The 23,992-nt window shown below is 36.9% G+C and overlaps 1 protein-coding gene across 1 annotated transcript in view; it reads right to left on the reverse strand.

Moving 5' to 3' along the window:
- The window catches only part of Exoc5 (exocyst complex component 5), a 51,561-nt gene extending 27,722 nt beyond the window's left edge, over positions 1-23,839 (reverse strand). Inside the window, exons 1-4 of the mRNA XM_051177106.1 lie at positions 23,671-23,839; positions 11,111-11,205; positions 10,156-10,303; positions 4,544-4,738 (exon numbers count right to left, since the gene is read on the reverse strand). Of these exons, the coding sequence (XP_051033063.1) occupies positions 4,544-4,738; positions 10,156-10,303; positions 11,111-11,205; positions 23,671-23,697 (465 nt within the window). The 5' untranslated portion in view covers positions 23,698-23,839. The remainder of the gene's footprint in view (positions 1-4,543; positions 4,739-10,155; positions 10,304-11,110; positions 11,206-23,670) is intronic.
- Positions 23,840-23,992: the final 153 nt, after the last annotated feature.

Consider the following 23,992-nt stretch of genomic DNA (forward strand, 5'->3'; position numbering starts at 1 on the left):
TTAAAATACTGTGAGATTTTTGTTTTGTTTTTTGATACTACAATTGTTCCCCCAAGAAAATCTGCAATTCAATTTCACTCTCTGAGCAAATTAAAAGTCCTTGTCTGTAAAAAGTAAAGTGGAATTTCCTCTAAGTTTATGAATAGACAATACTTAAGGAGATTTAGAATATACTGCTGCATATATTAAGCTGAATGAATAAAATAAAATGGTTGTAACTTAACCATATAAATTTATAACATGTATAAAAATAGTTTAATATAGTATCTTGAATGAAATATAGTAAAGAAATATGTATATACTTTCAAGTATTCAATTTCAAGTTGAAGAAAGGAAATTAGGCAAGATTTTTAAAATTCTTTAAATATAGACATGTATGCTTATTTATGAAACAGTGTAAAGAAATCATACATGGGCTACTTCTTTAAATCTCAATTTAGTACTTTTATTTTGACACAATTTTAATAACTGGCTTCATGATGATTCATACTATTTCACATATAAGCATGAAGGAAGAACTAAGAACATTAATACAGGTTTTTCTAAACGCTTATGTGATTCTTGGCAAGGGATAGTAGCAGGGCTTGTTCTTGCTTATTCCATGTGACAGTGAACAGTAGCATTCCTGCTTCAGACCTCTCCTTGTCTGATTCAGCAGGTGACTCATTTTCAGCTGCCATGTGTTCTCTTCACCCTGATACATGTAAGTGCCAATGCAACCTCACCACTAGCCATGCCATTCAGTCTTACTCGCTAAGACCATCATTTTTAACTCATAAATATCCTCTTCAGAGCACAGCTAACAGCCGGGCAATGGTGGTGCACGCCTTTAATTCTAGCACTCAGGAGGCAGAGGCAGACAGACCTCTATGAGTTCAAGACCAGCCTGGTCTACAGAGCCAGTTGCAGGAGAGCCAAGGCTACACAGAGAAACTCTGTTTCAGAAAACCAAATAAATAAATAAAACAAAAACAAAACCCACAGCTAACAGCTAGCTCTGCTTCTACCAGGATTTTGCTCTTATTCCTTTTAGCAAGCATGCTGTTTGTAAACTTTGCTTGATACAAAGTACCATGGTTTTGTTTCTTAAAAGCTGTTTTGCTGAATCCCCAGCTCTAATTGTTTGGTAAGAATTATTTACAATATCACTTAAAATATGCATCAATAAATACAAAAAAGTACCAGACAACACCCAATAAATTACTTGCATTTTAACTGTTAAAACAGTTTTAAACAGTCATCAGGTCTTATACACAAAAAGCACTAAGCTTAGTTTGTAGAGTGCTTGCTTAGCATATACAAGCCCTGAGTTCTATCCCTAGCATCCTATAAAAAGCAGTGTGGTGATACAGAATTATATCCAAGGCTTACACACACAAACACACAAACACACACACACGTGAAAGAGAGACAGAGAGGGAGAGAGACAGAGAGAGAAAGAGAGAGAAGAAAAAGTAATAAGATGTATTTGACATTTTATCTAATTCTAATTCCTCCTACAGTCACATCTCTTTAGAGCTATGTGGGTGATTTTCCATTTCTTTCCATTTGGAAAGTAAATGACAAAAGTCCAGAAACTGAGAAAGCCAAAAGTTTCTTTGAAATTGTCAATTTAATGTCACATATGAATTTAATTTTTTATTTAAAATTATGTGTATAACTTTTGCCTACATGTATGTATATGTACCAAATGCATGCTTGGTGTCCATAAAGGTCAGAAGAGGGTGTTGGAGCTCCTATAACTGGAAATATGAATGGTTGTCAGCCACCCATGTAAATGCTGGGAACTGAACCTGTGTCTTCTGCAAGATCAACAATGTGCTGTTAGACAACTTTCAAGTCCCCACATTTGCATTTTTAGCATATGGCTAAGTCATAGTACCAGGCCAAAAAAAAAAAAAAAAAAAAAAAAGACTCTTAATTAGTAAACAGTAACCAAGTGAATAGAACAAAACAAGTGAAAAAGCAGAATAAAGTATACAGAGCACAGGAGATAAAGGAAAACGGGGATACAAATGAAAGTGAAGCAAAGGAGAGAAACTAACTTAAATACTGAGTCTCCAATTACGATGACTTAGTAACCAAGAAAGGTACTAACAATGTAAAGGTTTCTTTCAATTAATTTAAATTTAAAAAATTCAAAGCTTAAAGAGTAAACATTTAAATAAGTATAAATCAAGTTTTAAAAACTCAATCTAAATATAGATACTTCCTACTTATCCTGAGCTTCAAAAGGAATGTAGCAATAAAACCAACTCCTAATGGCATTCTACTATATCCATAGATCATTGTCTCACTCTGCCATCGTAAGATATGTTTCCTCCTACACTAGATGGGAACTAATAGACTGACCCACAACTGGACACTGCAGAAAGTGAGGGACCTTGGAGCACTCAGTCTGAAATGGGATGTCTCTTAATTTTTCTCTCCCCTCAAGGCTCAGAGAACCCTAAAGAAGGGGTGGAAAGAAAAAAAAAATAAATAAAAACAAGACCTTCTAGACAGAGCAGTTTTGACATACACATGAACTCACAGAGACTGTGACAGCATGCATAGGGTCTATATACAGGTCCACAGGTCTGGGCCTGATGGGTTCCCAGGGCTGAGAGGGAAGTGGACACGAGCCCACTAACCCAGAAGCTATCTCCATTGATAATCACTCACAAATGAAAAATTAGGTTTCTCTAACTGAATCTCATTGGGTATACAAACCACTCTTAAGTCCAGGCCACACTGTAAGTCCATCAGTAGATGGCAACACAAGATGAACACTGTGGCATTTTGAAGGTTGCCTTATAACACTTTGTAAGGTTTTCTGTTTGTTTGATTTGTGTTTTTAACCTTGTCTTATAAAGTTTTGTAAGGGCTTTTTAGTTTTATAGGGTGTGTGTATGTGTACATACATATATATAATGGTTCCCAGTTTTGTGTTTTTATAGCATTTCTGTATGTGTGAATGTGTATATCTCTAAATCTGTATATTTCTTGAGTTTTTCCTGTGCCTTCTTTTTTCTGTTTGTTTTGTCTTATACTAGTTTGTTTTTATTTTATCTAACATAATAATATTGGTGTTAATAACATTTCTGAGCCTCCACTGCATGTTATCTAGGTATGTTTACCCCTTCCAACTGGTTTCCAAGGTGACACACTTTGGTGGCTACATAGCTAATATGCTCACCTAGTTCTTGGAAATGTTGGAAGGCAACCTAGGAATATGTGCACACAGGAAATATAATCAGATAATTTTTATTAGTAATTATTGTATAATCATAATAATTATTATTGTAGATACCCGCTTGTATCATGAGTAAGAAAGAAATGGAATGAACTACTGTAGTTGGGAAAATGAGGAGGATCTGGGAGAAACCAGGAGAGGAGAAACCATAATCATAATATGTTAGATTAGAATAAATATTTTCAAAATAAAAACAAAAACAGGTTAACATATTGGTTAAGATAGTTGCATTTTGCTTAGAGCATACAATCTAATAGGTAAAATCACAAGTAATCTAAAAATTCAGTCTTACTATATCCAATTCATTATAAAACAGAATTTTGATGTTTTAAATAGGTACTTTCATACTATGTTTATTAATAGTTAGGGAAAAAAGCTTAAAATTCCATAACTATCCTGAAATGTAATTTGCAGTTCAAGTCTCATATACATTCTTGTATATTAACCACATAAATATAAAATGATACTACCAGTATTTAACAAATTTTTAATATCAATTTTCTTGATATTTATCAGAAGTATCTTATACTATTCTTGAAACTCAATCTTTAAAAGTTATTTTTTAAAAAGGGATTATGTACAGACATGTAACCACTTTTATATATTATAAATCCTTTAGCTTTACAGAGTCCTACTCATTAAAGTATGTTACTTAATACAAAGCAAACCTCATTAATACTTAGTTTTTGACATCGTGAAATCTGATGTTCTATACAGTAAATTTGGAGTAAATCAGTAAAACTGTATTCAACATATGAGTGGGTAACAATGCAACAAGCATATGATTCATGAGACTATCTTTTTTTCTCATATAGTGTGATTTTTTTTCCCCTTTAAAGAGGAAAGCAAGCTAAGTTGCCCTCTCAATTATAGAACAACCAATACCATATATTTTTAGATATGAAGTGACTGTTACAAAAAAAATAACATAACCAACTGAGTTTCCAATGACCATGGTCTAATTTGTTTTAATTATTTATAAGGGATCTTTACTCGAGTAAGTAAAAACTAGGACTTGTGGATTCCTTTACAGAAAGACATTTCAGCTCCTCAACAGTTTAGGTCAGATCTACTACCCTATGCCATATAACTATTAAAGACTATATAAATTCAATAATATTAAGTCAAAGGACAAGAAAATAATTTAGAATAGTTATCTCAGCATTTATAATGAATTGTAATTTCACAAATAATGCAAGGCAACATGGACAGGTTTGTGAAGTCCCCACACATACAAATAAATCTTTTTAAAAATACAAGGCAAACCAATTAAAATTTGATTATTGCTTTTATTCTGACAATGCTTACCTTTTCAGAATTTGTAAAAACATCAGATTTCAGTTCTCCATCTAGAAACTCATTGAAATACTTCATCAATTTCTGAGCCTCCACTGCACGTTGTCTAGGTGTGTTTACCCCTTCCAACTGGTCTCCAAGGTGACACACTTTGGTGGCTACATAGCTAATATGCTCATCTAATTCTTGGAAATGTTGGAAGGCAACCTAGGAATATGTGTACACAGGAAATACAATCAGAGAATTAAGTTTATAAGTTAATACCTTTCAAAACTACCATCCCAGGGCATTAATGGTGGATCACTTGCCTATCATGAACAAGTCCCTAGGTTGACCCCCAACAAGCAAAAACATATTTACATACCAACCGCACTAGTACTTTGTAACATAACTTATATATGAGGTCCACAAAACAATTCATACTCATTAGCATGACATGATCTGAAAACTCTTAACCAAGTTTCCAATCTTTACCCCATAGGCACCCAAGAGCCCTGAACAATCATTGTGTAAACAAGTATCAAAGGGACTAGACTTGGGGGAAGGAAGAATATTCATGTGTGGAGATACACTTGCCTATGCAATGCAGTTTAGAGGTCAGAGGTCAACACCAAGTGCCTTCCTCAACTGTACTCCACCTTACTTTGTGAGACAGGGTCTCACTAAATTTGGAGCTTGCTGTCTCTGTCATTTCAATCAGCAAACTCAAGGAATCCTCCTCTCTGTTTTCACCATCCCTTAACCCCATCCCTGTGATGAGGTTACATATGAATGCTACCAAACCAAATTTTTTAGGAACTCTGTTGCGGTTTAATAAGGATCAGGATAACAAATAGGCCGAAAAGATGTTTATTCAGGGAGGAAAAACCTTACTCCTTACATATGGCACCTCAACGTGGCTAATAAAGAACTTCCACTGAAAACTTAACAGAAGCTTTTGGGTTTTACAAACCAAAAAACAGACAAAAGCAAGGCTTCTTGGTAGCAGCATTTTTCTTGGTTGGGTTCTGTTTTGCTAAAGACAAACAGAGATTTGCGAGGCTCCTTTAAGGGAGGTTTCCTGACTCAGCAACAGCAAAAGTGGCAAAAAAAACCGCACAGCTTTAAAAAAGCACTGCTAACAATTCATTGGTGTGTACGAGAGTTGGCAATGGCAGTGACCACATCTCCAAGCCCACAACATGCTGCCGGATGGCAGCATAGACCAAGGTGGTAAGCACAGCTCTCAATGCTGGCTGTAAAATAGCCGCCGCCATCTTGGATAAGACTGCAGCTAACACAGCTATGACTTTCATTTTAGCAACGTTGTTGTTTACCAGATAAAAGACTCAAGGCCTGAAAAAGATAAATATTTACAGTAAAGACAGATTCATATTACGAAAAACCTCTAAAGGTTTACAGTGTGTTTTAAAATATACATAGGCTTGGAAGAAAAAAGAAATAAAATGGTTTTAAAAATACAGCGAGGAGCTGGGTGTGGTGGCACACGCCTTTAATCTTAGCACTTGAGACACAGAAGCAAGCAGATCTCTGTGATGTCAAAGTAAACCTGGTATGCAGAGTAAATTCCAGGACAGATAAAAGTTACACAGAAAAACCTTGTCTCAAAAAATGAAAAACTAAAAAGTAAAAGAAACAGAGTAATAAAAAAGCCACGTAAACATGAAAAGTACCGAGAAAATCTGCATACTGTACGTGCTATATTGTCTTTGTATCTTTTGACTGCTGAGGAAATTACAACAACTATTAAAACAAGTGCTGCTGGATCAATCCAATTTATATATTTTAAAAATGCTTTGACTTCAAAAGTTAAGTCTAAGGACAAGCTACTGGGGAAAAGGATTTCTATTTTTGTTTCCACAGAAAATGAAAAGATGTGGATTCCTTCCAGACTAATGTGATTTGATCAAGCCAGACCCCCTGAAAAAGAGTACCAAGTGATCCAACATTCAAAACAGCTTGAAAAGGCAGCATTGCAGACTACAGCCAGGATCTGTGTCTTCTTAGGATCCCCATGACAGCGCTCCCTACCAGCAGGAAGTAGTTTGGAAAGAACAACGCCCAAATTCCTAAATATTGGTTATAAATGTTTGTTTTCATTTAAATGGGGTAGGTTATAAATGGTTAATGACAACAACAAATCTCTTTTTAAAGGTAAAAAGGGGGTTATGGTATAGATATGAATACTTTGTTTTGGAATGGATTTTCATTTATTGATACAATTTAAGGTCAATTTTGTGATGTGTATATTTCTCCTTTTGTTTAGGTATTGTGTTTATATAGATCATTCAGAAATGTAATGCATAATGTAGTACAGATTATAGATAATTATCTATGATAGTCAAAGCTTAGAGTTAAGTTAGCTAGGTTTTTCAAGATACACAGAGATGTATTTGAGATAGATAGGGATTCTTCAAACCTTTCAAAGACCTACAGAATATGGCATTTAAAATGGTTTAGGGTTTTTCTTGACAACGAGGCACAATTGCTCCTGGCAATACCACCTGCGTCAAAAAGGAAGATGGACATTGAAGAAACTCATTATGGAGTTTACTTCCAATAAGGCAAGACTAGCCATTTGGACAAGATACTGCTCTTGTCTGGACTGTTTAATTTTATGCTATATAAACTGGACATGCAGGACCCACAGAAAAGTGACTGCTGATTCAAGATGGACATTGCTACAGAGTTTCTGCTTCATGGAAGAGTCTGCCAGACATACTATGGCCTATGGGCTGAAGATGGAAGATTACAGAAAAACTTCGGGTGACTGACCAGGCAGTGAGTTGTCTCTGTCATTTCTAGAGTTTATATATTATCCTTCTGTGGTCTCTGATGGAGTTGAAGACACATAGTTATAATTACAGTTTTCCTTAGTTAGGGTTAAAGATAAGTTACATATAGGACTTTAGATACACAAAGATAGAATAGATGATGGACTATTTTCTTAAATGTTGCTAAATGTTAATGGACTAAATATTGTTAACTGTGATTCTTACTTGATAATTGTTGTGTTATATATTTTGCTATGTCAAGGTTTAAACCCTTCTTTTCATTTAGATAGAAAAGAGGAGATGATGGGAGATGTCATTATGTAAATATGTTTCTCATACTGGTTAATGAATAAAGCACTGTTGGCCAATAGGAAAGCAAGACAGGCGTGACTAGGAGACAAGGAGGAGAGAGGAAGTAGTAAGGAGGAATCAGCATGTAGAGACTGGGGAGACCAGATGCCAGCCCCATTCCCCGGTAAGATGAAACCATATGGAAATACTTAGATTAACAGAAATGGGTTAATTCTTAAGACAGAGCTAGCCAATAAGAAACTAGTACATGGCCAACAGCATTATATCAAATACAGAGTCTCTTTGTGTTAATTGGGGCTGGTGCGGCGGCGGGGCAAGACCAGCGGCAGGCGGAAAAACCTACTCGTTGCAGAACTCAGATTCTGCAAGCTCTTTACCCATAGCTACCTCCCCAGCTCCATGGGACTGGACTTTTGAAGAACACTGATGAGGAAAGTCCTTCTGCATATGTTTCTCTTATTGGTTGATGAATAATAAACAGTGTTTGCCAATAAGACAGGAAGACAGGCAGGACTAGGAGATGAGGAGAATTCTGGGAGAAGGAGGCACAGGGAGTTCACCAGGACAGTCACAGGTAGGTTGCCAAAGGAGTAACAGGTCAGGATCCTTCTCCAGTAAGATAAGAGCATGTGGAAATACTTAGATTAGTAGAAACGGGTCAATAATTAAAACTGAATTAGCCAATAAGAAGCCCTAGCCACTGGCCAACAGTTTTATAATTAATATAACATCCATGTGTTCATTTGGGGCTGAAGGGTAGCGGGACCAGCCTGGAAAAAGAACCTCCACAACAGAACACTCTTGCTACTAGACTGAAAAGATTAGAAAAATGTATTATAAGTTGAAGGGTATTGATTAAAAAGAATTACCATTAAAAATACTTAAAAAGCAATGCTAAGCAGGGAGTGGTGGTACATGCCTATAATTTCAGCACATGGGACACTGAGACAGGAAGGAAACTGCGAATGAGTGGTCAATCTGCATTACATATCAAGACTCCGCCTTAATACTTCCTACTAAAATGCAAGTGACACTAATATTTGTGATAAATTTGTTCTTTCCAAGTTTTGAAAACAGAATAGACTATAGCAATTATTTTACTAAAGCAAAGTTATAATATTTTCTGCATTTTGTTTCCCTTGTCCAACATGAAAACTGAATGTAATCAATAGATTTGCCAATAACAGGACAATTGATAACTGCTGATAACTCAGTAGGATACTCTCGTTTTCATCTTAAATTAAAGGGGGAAAAGAAGCATTTATCGAAGACTTGTTTTGTATCCGATACTATTCTATCAGTTATCAATTATATATTACTATCAATATGGTTTACTTACTGTTATCATAACTCATTTTACACATAAAACGACAAAGTTCAGAGATGTTAAATGCTTGAGAATATACAACTATCTTAATGGTTGGGCTACAATTCAAACTGTGGCAGACCTGCTCCAGTCTGTTCCATCAATAAAAATAATATTGTTTTTATTAATAAAAGCAAAATTATATTAGGAATATATGAAAACTGTCACTATGATTATTCAAAAACATACTTAAACTATTGACTTCTTTAATCAAATACTTTACCATAGCTATATATGATTAAATAAAAGGACACAAATGAACTTTTAGTAGAAATGAGCTTGTTTCCAGAAAGTGAGCAAAGTTCAATAATGCTCTTCAAATTACACTTTAAAAAAGACAAATTCTAAATTAAACCAAGCCAGGGAAAGAGACTCAGACATTCAAATCAATCCCAAGACCTAATAGGAGCTAAGAAGTATGGTAATACTGGGGGCTAAACTAGTAGCTTGGTTTCACTGAAAAGTGAACTGAAGAAGAGAGGTCTACAGTTATAGTAGAATTCTCATGAGGCACATTTTTTATGAAACTATTCAAATCAAGTTTCTTTACAGCAGCAGTTCTCAACCAGTGGGTCATGACCCATCTCCTATTAGATACCCTGCATAGCAGATATTTACATTATGATTCATAACAGTAGCAAAATTACAGTTTGAAGTAGCAACAATATAATTTTATGGTTAGGGGTCACTACAACATGAGGAACTGTATTAAAGGGTCACAACATTAGGAAGGTTGAGAACCTCTGCTCTAGGGGATAACTTGATCCAGATCTGGTCTTATTTATGATTAGATAGAATTAAAATGATTTCTTAAATATCCATTCTAATAAAGAGTTTCTCAAAGTACAGGTCTATGGATTAGTTAGTGAGTCTTGTGAAAGCTTGCTCAATTAAGAGGTGAAGCAAAGGTCATACTCCAGCATTTACAACCCTATCCTGAAAAGGAGAATGCTGTGATTCCAAACCAAGTATAACACCTATGACAATAGTAGGCAAAAACAAAACAAAAACACATTATTTTATTCCTCTGGACCAGAGAGTTAGAACTTGCTGTTATTTAACTTGACTCTTCAAATACCTAAGCTGAAAAGGAATGAAGATATTATAAACTGAGAAAAGTGAAAATATGTTATAGTCTATATAAACTATTCATTCCTTAGCTGAATGTATACCTGATTGCTTTTCTGAAGCTCCTGTACCTTCTTAGCAAATTCCTTAGCTTCTTTCTGACACTGTTGTTCTAATTTCTCCACTTTCCTTTGAATCCTTTCATCCATTATCTGGAGTTCTTGAATATGATTCACAAATTCTTCTAATAACCTAATAGAGGAAAGTAATAAAACAATCAACTTGCCTATTATAAACCAAAAGAAACTGACCAGATTACTTTAGGAAGGTCTTAACAGGGTTCATTGAGATAGGGATAAACATGTTCATTTTCTTTACAGTATCTTGTAATTTTTTTCAATGAAAAAAATAATTGGCAATGTCATAATTTTCTTTTCACTTTGAATAAGTCATGTGGCTTTAAAAATACACAGCATTTGGAAATATAGCCAGTTGTTATAGATTTTGCAATGGTAAATGAAAACCTTAAAGAACCCTCATTAAATATCCAAACAAGCTTTAGTATTTAAAAATCAAGAAAATAAATGTACAATAAAAATATGCATTACAAACTTCAGTGACTTGGTTTCCTGATTTACAGCTATTAAATTTAAAAGAACTTAGTCAACTTTTTATTATTATTTATGTATTTGCCCAGAGTCAGAGTTTTGCTATGTATTCTAGGATAACCTCCGACTCGAAACTCTGCCTTAGCCTCTACTGAGATTACAGGTGTGCACTACCATGCCCAGCCATTTTTAATTTCAGAAGTATAACCAGACCTTCCTAATTTAATGCCAAGCAGCAAAATTAAATTCTTAATGTCAATCCAATCAGCTAAAGTGATTAAGAAAAACACAATTTCAGACTTCTAATGCTGTGAGAAATTGTTTGAGATAGGGACAAACTGCTAATTAAAACAGTTGTATATGAACACTAAAAGGAATCCCAATACTGTCATCTCTAAATACAATCTGTAGTACTACATTGGGAGTATGGGAATTTTGTTTTATAGTTTACCTTTTAGGGTCAAACGCTTCAGATCCACCTCTAGAACCACCTCCTGGGGTTCTCCACACAAGACGCTCGATGTATTCATCAGCCACAAAAGGCTCCTGGTCACAGGATAAACATGTTTTAACAAGATTCTACAGAACAAAGTCTAAAACAGGTTTTACTATATGATAACTTGAAAATTAATGTCTTCTATTATTAAAAAAGGGTTGCGTTGTTATTTAACATTCTTCAATAAATAAAGCTTTTTTTTTTTTTTTTTTAAAAAGAAAAGTAGTATACTAAATCATTAGGACATTATTTCTGACCAATTGGAACAATCAAATAGAAAATGCAGAGAGGATGTAAAAAAGCAAGTTATTCAAACAAACAAAATAAAAAGCCCAAAACAAAACACATGAAATGTATAGCTTTACTAGCAATCAAACAAAGTCAAGTTTTTCTTCTTGGTGGGAGGGGAGCGGGAAGGAACAGGAATGAGGTCAAATAGGGTCTCACTATGTAGCCCTGGCTGGTCTGAAACTTCCTGTGAAGATCAGGATGACCTTAAACTCACAAGATCCTCCTGTCTCTGCCTTGCCAGTGCTGCTGAGATTAAAGGCCTGTGCCACATGACACCTGGCACATTACTATTCTTTAACCTCAGATGAGAGAACTATATTTTAAATAGAGTGCAGTGAGCTGCAATCTGCATGGCTGTCAACAGGCAGAACCTTTTAGGAAGAATGCTGGCAACCTTTCAGCAACATCAACAGTGTTAAAAATGCTCAGCTCTAACCTGTAATTTTATTTCCCACTACCTAGAGACTAAGGCAAAATCCTAACAAATTCTTGGTTGCATAGCAAGCCTGCCTCAAAATGCAAAGTAAAGATAAAATAAAATTGCAAGGAAATGCATATATGAACAAAAAAATTCTGGAGTAACCGTGCATTGTGTGTAATGCTGAAACCTACATAAATATTCAATAAAACTGCACTTAAAAAGTGGGTAAACTTAACTGCAAAGATATGTCCTACTAAAATCACATAAAATAACATTCAATGAAATAAGGAAACATGTATACACTATCTGATAACAATTATATTAAACTTTCTCAGATAAAACATTATATTAAGTTATTAAAGAAGGTCCAATCAAAAATAGCAAATAAATATGTTGGGCAAAATGATGCACTTTCAAACTTTTAAAGGGTAAAGACTTGTGAAAACAACATGAAAGAATGAGGTCACATACAGAGGATCGCCTAAGATTATTAGCAGGGTTTGTTACCACACTGGAAGCCAGATACCTAATAAGTTCAAAGTGCTAAACAAAAGAATTGTCAAAGAATTCTATACCCAGTAATACAAGCATCCAAAAGCAAGGAAGAAATTAAAATGTTCCTAGATTAAAATCAATGAATGAATGAATTAAAGCTGAGTCTGTTACCCAGGATATAAGGTGAAATAAATAGGTACTATACAATAACCTACAAAATATGAAATAAAAATTCCAATAAAAATTGTTGGAAGGCCTTGTTGTCTGATCAGAGGCTGCATGCAGTCTATCATGGCCAGGCTATCGGAGTCTGGAGCTTTTTCCAAAAGCTCAGTGAAATGGAGACTCCCTCCTTCCCCTACTTTCTACCTGCCCTCATCTGGAGACTGTCTCTGGGTGGAGAGGACTGACCTTATCTGAAAGCTGTCTTAGTCAAATGCCTGATTTATCTTTAGCTTGACCCTTGGCACAGATTCCTGCTAGAAGACTTGTGCTAGGAGCTCTGCTATAGGACCCTATTGCCACACACAAAGCCTTGTGATAAGAGTGTCACTTAATGCAAATTAGGGTTTCTCCCCAGGTTCCTCAATACTATATATTCCCTATATTCTGGAATAATGTTGAACTGATTCACTTAAGTCTGTCTCCTGGAGAACTGTCTCCATCTTATCAAGCCATCCAAGCCATCCAAGCCCTTCCCCACTTCTACTCCCTCCACCTTCCTGGGCCAATGCAGTCACCAATCCCAAGAAACAGAGTCGCAAAAGATAAGTAAACAGGTAGTCTTAAACAATAATAACCCTGGCAAAACTTGACATCTTGTTTTATATATGATTTAAGTATTAATATTTATTTAAAAGTCATAAGCTTGTATTTAGGGCATACAACAATAAAGGTAATTTTGTAATATCAACAATAAGTCATATGCAAATAAAGCAGTTATTAATTTATTGAATTTAAACTAATATAAATTCAAGCTAGAGTTTAATAACTCAAACACAAGCCTAATGGTAACAACAAACACAATTCTACAGAATACACACAAAAATAAATTAACACACTAACTAGTTTGTTGTGTAGTTAGTAACTGAACTGAGAAAACAGGCCAGAAATGTAAGGTATAAAGAGAGCAAACAGCAAACTACATTAGTCCATTTCATTAGCAGCAAGAGGCTCAAAGTGAAAGGACAAGAAATAATACTCCACATAAATATAGTACTAACCAAAAAAGGAGGACTTGAAATTTGAAAACAGGTAACAAAATACTATAAATGTTTCAATTAGCAAGAAGATACAACAATTAAAAACATATACACACCTAATGAGAAACCACACATAAACATATGGACAACACTGACAGTAGTCAAGATACATTTTTTTTGAAAATATCTCTAATTAAAAAAATCTTAACTTTTGGCAAATGCAACAGCAAAGTTAATAATGAGCCTTGAAATCATTTAAGATTGTATTCAGCCTATTTAAACTTAACGTGCCTTGCTGGATGGTGGTGGTGCACACCTTTAATCCCAGCACTCAGGAGGCAGAGGTGGATCTCTGTGAGTTTGAGGCAGGCCTGGTCTACAAAGTGAGTTCTAGGACAGCCAGGACTACACAGAGAAACCCTGTCTCAACACCCAACCCCCAAAAAAACCCAAAAACCCAAAACCACAACAATAATAAAAAACCCACAGCAACAAACAAACAAAAATCTAAATTTAATCTGCCTTTAAGAGAACAATGTACCAATGTTACCATGCCTTGGATTTTTAGGCAATCAACTTTTACAATCTAAGCTAAACATAATTTTAATCAAATTATGATGTCTTTTAACCTGAATCAATGTAATGTTATTTGTGTATGTGTGTTGTAGTAATCATTTGCTAAAAGCAGCCAAGAGGCTGGAAGCATCCAATATGTACCATAAATGTTGGAAGCAATCTGGATATAGCTAGATGATGTCTGTTTGCATTACTGTTTGTTGTTCAAGAGTCAGCTGGAGCCAGTATAGTAACTTCTCTTGTAAAACGCTGTTAAAGACTTCTGTAAGGTATCGCTGATTCCAATCACATGCCATGGTTTCTGTGCTGTTCAATAAATATAGAACAATGCCCTTTGTAGGGACAGGCACAGATTCAGGGGCATAACAAACACAAGGCAACAGGGACAGACAGATTACAGAAAGGTAGGTCAGCAACCAGACTACAGATTAAGAACAAGAAGAACAAACTGCCCTGCCTACCCTATCTCCTTATCTGTTCATGTCTCATGTATGCAGTTAAAGAGATCTTGCTATCAAAGGGGGAATACTTTTGCATAAACACAAAGGAAGCAAGTAGTACAGTAAAGGGGCTGGGGTGATGGCTCAGCAGTTAACAGTGTTCACTGTTCTTCCATAGGACCTGGATCTCACTACCTCTAACTCCAGTTCCAAGGAATCTTATGCCCTCAACAGACACCTGCACACATGTAGCATATCCTTTCACAAACACATATACTCTAACATTCTGAAGAAAAGAAATAGAACCACATTAAGCTCTGGCTTCAAGTGCTGCTTGATAACCCTGGCTGCTTGTATTCAGAGAATAAAAGGAAATAAAAATGATCACCTTTGGGAGAGCAATCAACTGTGATCCTCAAGAGAAGGCAGAGGTGCTATTACACCAAGGCAGAGTCTATTACTTGTGTGTCACAGAAATAATTCTCTCAGGAAGATCAATTTCCTCCATCAATTTTAAAAGCACAGATAAGTATCTCCCAAAGCAATGGCCTCAGAAAACTATGCCAACCAGTTAAGCCAGTGAGAATAGTAAAAGTCATATCCAAAAGTTAAGATGAAATTAACATGATCACAGAAGAGATACAGGGTCAGCTGCAACTTAAAACCATCTAACTAGCACAGGGAGACCAAATATTTACTCTACTATTATCTTAAAGTTTTCCTCCATAATGAGGCCAAACAGAAATGCTGGAGGATCTGCTAATCAAATGAACACAGTGTAGAATCTAGTGAAATGGGGTGGCCTATTGTGGACAGTGATGTATCTCCATCTCTGCCTGCAGAAAGGGACTCACTTGAGCTGGCAGTAGTGTTTTTACCTAGTGATTATTTTCAGGGATTCCCCCAGCTACCAAGTGCCATTTCACCAAATATCATACCTTTCTCTATGTAACATGACTCCAATAGCTGAGACAGATGCATAACAGCATGATGCGTATGGTCAAAACCAAAGTGACATGTCATTTTAGTTTCCTAATTCCCCACACAGGTGCCACCAACACAGCACAGTGCCATATATGTTCTACTTCTACATATGTCCTATCTTACCTCACCCCACCTCTTCACCCGGGGTACCTCCTAATAACTGTGCTAAATAATAAACTCTCAGTATCTGCTTCTAAGAGGACTCGAACAACAACACTTTCAAGAGATAACAGTTTAGATGGAAGCAGCAGAGGCCAGGCTGCTAAGAAATGGGTTCATATAATTTTAAGGGATGTATTAAATACTGCTGAAGAGATGGCTGTGACAAGAAAGGAAAGTTAACAGTTTCCCCTCCCTCCTTTCCTCTCCACCTCTGCTCACCTCCAGATCCATTCCTCTGTTTCCCTTCAGAAAAGAGCAGGCCTCCCAGTGACATCAACCAAACATGGCATAACAAGTTATAATATGACTAGGCACATACTCTCATATCAATACTAAACAAGGCAACCTAGTAGGAGAAAAGGCAGACAAAAGACTCAAGAGACAGCCACCACTCCCACTGTTAGGAGTTCTACAAGAACACCATGCTACACAGCCATAACATATATGCAGAGGACCTAGGTCAGACCCATACAGGCTCCGGGGGCTCCTATGAGCCCTGGTTAGTTGATTCTGTGGGCCATCTTGTGATGTCCTTGACCATTTTGGTTTCTACAATCCTTCCTCCCCCTCTTCCTTGGGATTCCCAAGCTCTGTTCTTATCAGTTGCTGAATGACAACTGTACTAGGTTTTGTCTGATACATAATAAAGAGTATCATTAGGAGTCATTTAATAGACTATTTGTTTACTTTGCCAGTCAGAAACAAATTTCTTAAGAGGTTTATGGCCTGAACAAATATATGATGGTACCTTTTCCTGAGATGGGTGAGACCAGGAAAGAAACTGGAAAGGGAATAAGGAAACAAAAGACTTTAGTTCTATACATATCATACTATATAGATTATGTATCAAAGTGAACATAAAGCATGTAGTTAAAAAACCATGATGGTGTTATAGAGGAATAACAGAATATGTCATTTCAGAGTTAACACATAGACAGTTAGTTAAAACCTCAGGAATGCATGAGATCATTAGGAAGGAGGAAGACATGCCAATTTTGGGGGACAAGAGCAGGAAAAAAGATTTTATAGAATACACAAAACAGGAGACATCAATGAAGAAGGAAAATTAAAAGAACAATATTCTAGAAGCAAAACAGAAGTTTATTGCTAATGTTTAAAATAGAGTAGTTACTGATCTCAGTTGTGTTTTTTTTTCCTTTTTTTCTTTTTTAAGGGAAATTTCTGCTTACAAATCAAACAAATCTCAATCCTATTTTCTAATAAATAACCATGCTGCAATGGCATTTACCTTAAGAAAAAGATAAATTAACAAATACCCTGGCTTATAAATAACCCTATCCTCCCAAAAGGCTTCTCACTTTTAGAATTTCATAAACCTAATAAAGATTTATCATTCCACCTTTTGTTTTACTAGAGTAATTTATTTATTATTTTATGTCGTTGCCCACCCTACCCCCCAGACACTGTCCTCAAACTCAGAGAAATCTACTTGCTTCTCCCTTCCAACCACAGGGATCCATGTGCCACTACACCCAGCTTACAGTAATTTTTTTCAATCAGAAAGCTGCCACCAAAGCTGAAGATGTACTGAGATACTCACACTACATTTAATTCTACATCACTGGCTACTATGTAAACTTGTGTCACATTCTCTAAATACTAGCAATGGAATGAAAAAGCATGGCATTTATGCTCATTGCTACTGGAAATCCCTTGGAAGTTATTCCTTTTAATCAAGAAAAATCTCTATTGAAACAAAACCAACCAACTTTAAATTTCCTAAAATAAATCAATATACTATGTCAGAACTACCCACAAACTCAAAGAAACTAGAGTAATTCCTCCACAATCTAGGTGAAAGGAAAGAGAATTTCAGAGTCAAACATTTCTGTATTCCCTTAGGCAACAAAACCAAAAGCTCAACTGTTGCATATAGTGTATTTTCCTTCGATTTATGATGCTTTTTTCTGTCACAGACATCATTAAAACACTGCTACCTTTCACTCAGAAACTTCCATAACAATTCCAATTGAGTCACATTCATGTGTCTCTGCTATACAGCTCATCTTGAGCCACCTTACCCTGAATTCTGTATCCCAAAATAAATACACTCCCACCAACCTGCCCATCTAGTCCACACTCATTCTACTCCTAATCTGGGGACATTTGACTTACTCTACAGAACACCCCTTTTTTTTCCCTATCAATACAACTTCTTACGGTTTGAATATGTTTCCCAAGAAAGCTTGTGTTGGAAACTTAACCCCCTGTGAAGCAGTGTTGTGGGTTATGGAATAATGGAAGGTGTTTTGATCATGAAGACTGTACATTCTGAATAGATTCACTCCAGTTATAAAGAAGCTTGAGGTTATGAGTTCATTAACCAAATATTATGTTCTTACTCCAGTCTCCTGCATCCTACTCTTCTTTGCCCTCCACCAAGGATAAAGTTAAAAGTCTTCGCCAGATGCCAACACTTTGATATTTCAATTCCAAGCACTGAGAAAAATGAATTTCTTTTAAAATTACTTTGTTGTTAAAGCAATAGCAACAATAACAACAAACCAAAAAACAAACAAAACCAACAAACAAAAAGGAGCAAGATACAATGACTAAAGCCTAGCTCAAATTTCTTCCCTATATGATCTCCACCATTTTTTCTTTTTAAATCCCTATAAACCTTAAGAGTTCAAATGTCAATGCAAAGCAACTTACTGTCATTTATTCCTTTTTGGGTTTTGTTCATTTACAGACATGTAAATGCAGGGATCCAAACACATTAGATAAGCATTCTCCACAGAACCATACTACTAGCCCTCCTCTGACTTTGAGACCACACTTTATTATGTTGTCCAGGCTAGTCCTCCACTCACCCTATAGACCAACCAGACACTGAACTTAGAATCTTCCTGCCTCAGACTCCTAAGTAGTTGGGATCACACATACAATCTTGTGACACCAGGCCTAGTTTCACTGTTTCATAACAACTTCTCCTGTTTTATTCTTTTCTCCATATTTTAACTAAAAGCAAAGGCAAGCTCTGTCACACACTGTTCTTTTTTTCCATCTGTAGTCAAGGGAACAATGCTGAACAAACCAAAATACTAGCTAGCTAGGGGTATGTGCAAATCCCCTTGAAAGGCTCTTTAAAAAAAAAAAAAAAAAAAAAAAAAAAAAATCACACCCTGATCCATATATACAAACCCCAAGCTACTAGCTCATGAACCAGAAAAAAAAAAAAAAAAAAAAAAAAAAATGGTATTACATGGTGCTATCAATTAGAGATGTATTAGAAACATGAGTCTAATATAGCAATAACACTGGAAGTAAATTATTTTGCCCTCCTCTCTAGCCTCATTTGATTTGCTAATATTCTTTACATACTTCCTATAAAGTAATAAACTATTATTTCTGAAAATACCTGGTTTTAGGTTCCAAAGGAAAAGTAATAGAATTAAATGATATCTTTTATATGATTTAGCAGAATCAAAGAATTATATATTAAAACTTTAAAAGCAGGAATGGTCTTTAACTATCACCTTAGCCCAACTCTTCCATCTCATTTCTTTCGTATTTCAATTCCAAGAAATGAGGACAACAGAAGATAGCTCAAAGTTTTGTCTTAATTTTTCAGTCGGATCAAGCTGAAATTATTGAGTTTGAATACATCTTAGAGGAATTCTTTTTGGCTTTCTGAGTCCTGCTTCTGCCTTGAGAAGAGTCTTTTTGTCTGGGTGTCTGTTGCTATGTGTGTTTCCTCCCCAGTAAATGCCTTTTTTCAAATTTCCAGATTCACAAAAAGCACAGACCCAAGAGGATGAGTGTAAGTCACATTGTAGGGTGACAGACCTTGTTGTAAGCAGCATGAATATAACCTTCCACAGTTACTTTTTGTAATCTCTCATTGTAGTCTGCTATCACTCTCTCTAATATGGCTACTTCTCAGTCTACTTTGAAAGGCTTGGGCAACTTGCCATATAGCCCAAGATGACTTCAAATTCACACCCTTCCTGCTCTGCAACCCCAACACCGAATCACAAGTATGTACCACCTACCATGCCAGGTCCATTCCTGTCCTACTAATCCACTTAAATTCAAAATGACTGCCATTCTTCTAAGTAGTTTATCAAATTTAAGACAAATCTTCAGTTTCCCCCCCCCCCACTCCCCAGACAGAAACTTAATCTTCAAAACAACCTTCTTCTACAGAAGAGAAAGCAGGTACAAAGACAATAGGTGACCTGCTCAGACCACCCAACTACTGAGATGTACAGTTGAGAAATGTCATCCATCCCAGGTCTACATTATTAACCACTTCATAAACCAATCATTTCTAAAGTGCTAGAACTAGTTGTGACTTCCTGCCAAGTTACTTATTCTTATTTACAGTTAATAGTAGTTATCTTCTGATATCTTCACAGGATACCTTTTTGTTGTTTTAGCTGTGTTTATTTCTGGCTTTTTCAGACAGGGTCTCACTCTGTAGTCAAGTTTATCCTGAACTACTGATTCTCCTGCCCAACCCCTCCCACCCCCAACCACTGGGATTATAGGTATGTGCTACAATACCTATCTTTATACTTTTTTTTTTTTTCTTTTTGAAATACTGGGTATTGAACCCAGAGCCTTCTGTATGTTAATCAGGCACTCAGTATATCCTCAACACTGTTTGTTTTTATTTTGAGACAAGAATCTAAGTTGCCCCAGCTGGTCTTGAACTAGCAATCCTCCTTCAGTGGTCTCAAGTAGCTGGAGTTATAGACCAGTACCACTAGATCCAGTCTAACGTACTTAAAGAATTCATTACTTTTCTCCTTAATATATACTTAAAGTTAATATATTACTTCTTTTCACTGAAAGGGTCCTACCAGTTTTCTTTGCTGCAATTAATATATCATTAATCACCAACTTTGCCAACTTCACAGACATGAATTAACTTCTTAGTAACCAAATTCTTTTTCCAAAATGTCTTCCCCAGTTCTCTGACTTTTCTGTCCCCATTAAATTAGTTTAAGATTTTTACCTGCTAGGTTAATCAATCAACAACAGACAATTTTGGAAGGATTCCCAAATGACAAGAACAGATATCAATGACATCTCTAACCCCAACTGAAGGCCATTCTTCACACTAACATTAGTCATATGACTCACTTGAGCCTACTAGGGAAAAGTCATCAATTCCTTTATGCATGATCTACAAAAACTTTTTCAAAACATCCTCAAACTCCTTTCATCTGCAAGACTTGCCTTGAGCCACTACTCCCTACACACACACACACACACACACACACACACACCTTGTCTCAGTATTTCCTAAACACCCTTCACCTTACAAATTGGAGTTACCTTCTGTCACTGTCTTAGAATTCCTTTTTCCTGCTTAAAGCTTCTATTCATCTATCAATACCTAACTTACCATTCCCAATTATCCCAGGAGTCTGTCCTCCCTCTGCACTGCATCTGTCTACCCCATCTACAATTTTACTTCTTTATCTTTTAAGCCCAATGCCTAGAGTATCAGCTACATCAATGCATAAATGAATTTTCTGTGGCATGCCTGATGAGACATTCGGTGTTGTTAATTTTAGTACTTTATCTTCAACTTGATGGGTACTCAAAAAATATTTCCTGAATAACTAACTGATCCTAGTTATCCTACTATAAAATGTAACCTGCCTAGAGAAATGGGAAGAATCTGTAAGAATCTATAAGACTGACAGGGGAGACAGTCATTAAAGGAATAAGAAAGTATCATCTTCAGTAGTACAAATAAAGAGCAATGTCTACAGCAACAGAGAAAGCCATTTTTTAATATGTTGAATATATCATTAATCCAAGCCACCGAGGAATCTCAGTTCAGATAGTTTATTACTTAAAAACACCAGATGGATTCTTTCAGAAAGACCTGTCAACAAGAAATGAAACTAAGAAGGGATTCTGAGCAAATTCCAGGATATACATTATTTTAGTCACTGAGTCATCTTTTAATAAACCATTCTGTCAACTGACTAAAATCTGATTTTATTGTCAGAAGTTGTTAAAAAAGATGAGTCACCAAACCAATAATAAGATTTTACAAGAAGCTGAGTTAACAATGGAATTTCATGGGGTCAGTGCTCTACTTTGTTTCCATTTAATTTCTCTAATATGGAAAATGAAAGTACAATTCTATGTAATATAGTACATGAAAACCAGGATGCATACAAACAAAATATCCTTGACTACATCCTGCCTGGTTTCCCCCAGTTCTCCAGCTGTGACTTAGAAAGGGAAGTGGGAGATCTACAACCTATATTTATTTATGGCAGTAGCTGCAGGAAAGGGCCTGTTTCCTTCTCCCCTCTCTAAAGAAGTCAATTTTTCACTCGGGGAATGAAAAATTCACAAGCAGAGTTCTTGCAGGGTTAGACTCACAGCCATCCAGGAAAAGACAAATAGACTTAATTATACACAATTTCAGTTTAACTATTACTATGTTTTCAATTTTGATGAGACAAAATACATATGACAACAGGAGGGGGGGTCACACCAGTTATAAGACCTATCAATATGTTTATTAGTCTTAAGAAACTTCGGATTGCTATGTCATCTTTGGCTTCCTCAACAGAACTGATCTCACTAAGCTAAACAACTTTAACAACTCTACTAAATGGCAAGACCTAGAAAACAAACAAACATTTCTTCACCCCCTTTTCTTCATCCCTGGGAAAGAAAAACAAATTTTCAAACAAGTTACTGGACTCATCTGGTCATTTAAAGAAGAAATTAGAGCTTGATCCAAGACAAAACTATGAATGTCAAAGAGACTTCTGTTAAAAAGTGACTTGTGAAACCCATTATTTAAATATCCCAAATCCTGTAAAGATGTAAAAATATACACAAGGGATTACAAAATTACATAGTATTTTGATGTAGGATACACAGTAAACATTCAGAGGACTAAGATGCTTCCCTGACCTAGTGTAAATAAACAGATGGCAGAATTTTGTGATTAGAGACGCTAATATTATGCATCTTCAGACACTATGTCTGAGAAAAAGAAATAAATTTTTCGTAAGTGTAATCATTACCCTGCCCTTCACTCAAATCAATTTCACTGTAACTTAACAATTCAAGCACACTATTTCTCTGAACAAATGCAATTATCTATGCTAGGGATGACTGCAAGTCAATGTGTAGTAACAAAAAAAAAAATAATAACATTGAAAAATGTTCAATTTGTAATGGAAACTAGGGCATTTAAACTTCAAGCCACAATCCATTCTGAAGCTCAAACCAAAACGATACAATTTTCACCCGTGGTGACATACTTAACTGTGAACCGCAGTTTCTCTACAACTTACACTCCTGTTGATAGGAAGTAATCCCGCCTCAATAGAGGAGACCGAGTATCCTTCACTTCATACCTCTACTTCTATTTTTTTTTCCACATAAGGAAACACTGTTTCATTATTTTGCAATACCATTCCATCATCTCAAACATCACAGCTTCTTACAATGAATACCACAAATGGCAATTTCCAAGTTTAAACATCGAAACACTCGAGAAACGCATCTGAACGCCCACAGCCTCTCGCACCTGAAGCATTCTCTTAACTAGCAGTTGGGTGGTAGCACAGCAATTACATGCCTTAAGATGTGTTCCTCCCCTGAGCTGGCGAGGCTAAGTAGGCCTTTATGCTCCTAAAAACAATCCTCCCAGCCTTTTCGACTGTAAGGTGAGCTGGCAGGCGCCCCAGTGCCACTTCTACCCTGCAGGAACGTCCCCAGGGAGAAGCCGCCTAGAGTCCCCAGCTCAGGTGGCCCCCGCAGCACCGGCGCGGCTCGCCCACCTGGGGCTGCGGGGTCAGCCCAGCCCACTCCCCGTCCAGTAGCCGGAACGGCAGAAACCCCGCGACCCGAGCGGGCCCAGCCAGCGTCCGGCCCGCAGCCGCTCCGTCCCCGCCCTTCCCCCGCCGCCGCCCGCGGAGCCCCGGGACCCACCTCGAAGAGCTCGGCCGTCGTGGCCATGCCGGCCGGCTGAGAGGCTCGCCCCGCGCTCGAGGCCGTCTCCGCTTCACATGCTGCGCCTCAGCGGCGCGGCTCACACGTCCCAGCTCGGCCTACCGCCTCCGGCCCCGGCTGCAGACCACCGAGGACTGCCCGGGTCCTCACACAGCGCAGGCTGCGCGGGAGAGCGGCCATGAAGCGGAGCCGCAGACGCCTGTCAGCTGCCTCCCGGCGCCGCCCGCGCCGCTCCCATTGTCACCGCCTCGCACGCCGGAAGTGGAGCTGCGCGCGCCCGGCGGACTTCGCGGGGCGGGCG

Source organism: Phodopus roborovskii, unplaced genomic scaffold (assembly GCF_943737965.1).
Source record: "Phodopus roborovskii unplaced genomic scaffold, PHOROB, whole genome shotgun sequence".
NCBI classification, from domain to species: domain Eukaryota; kingdom Metazoa; phylum Chordata; class Mammalia; order Rodentia; family Cricetidae; genus Phodopus; species Phodopus roborovskii.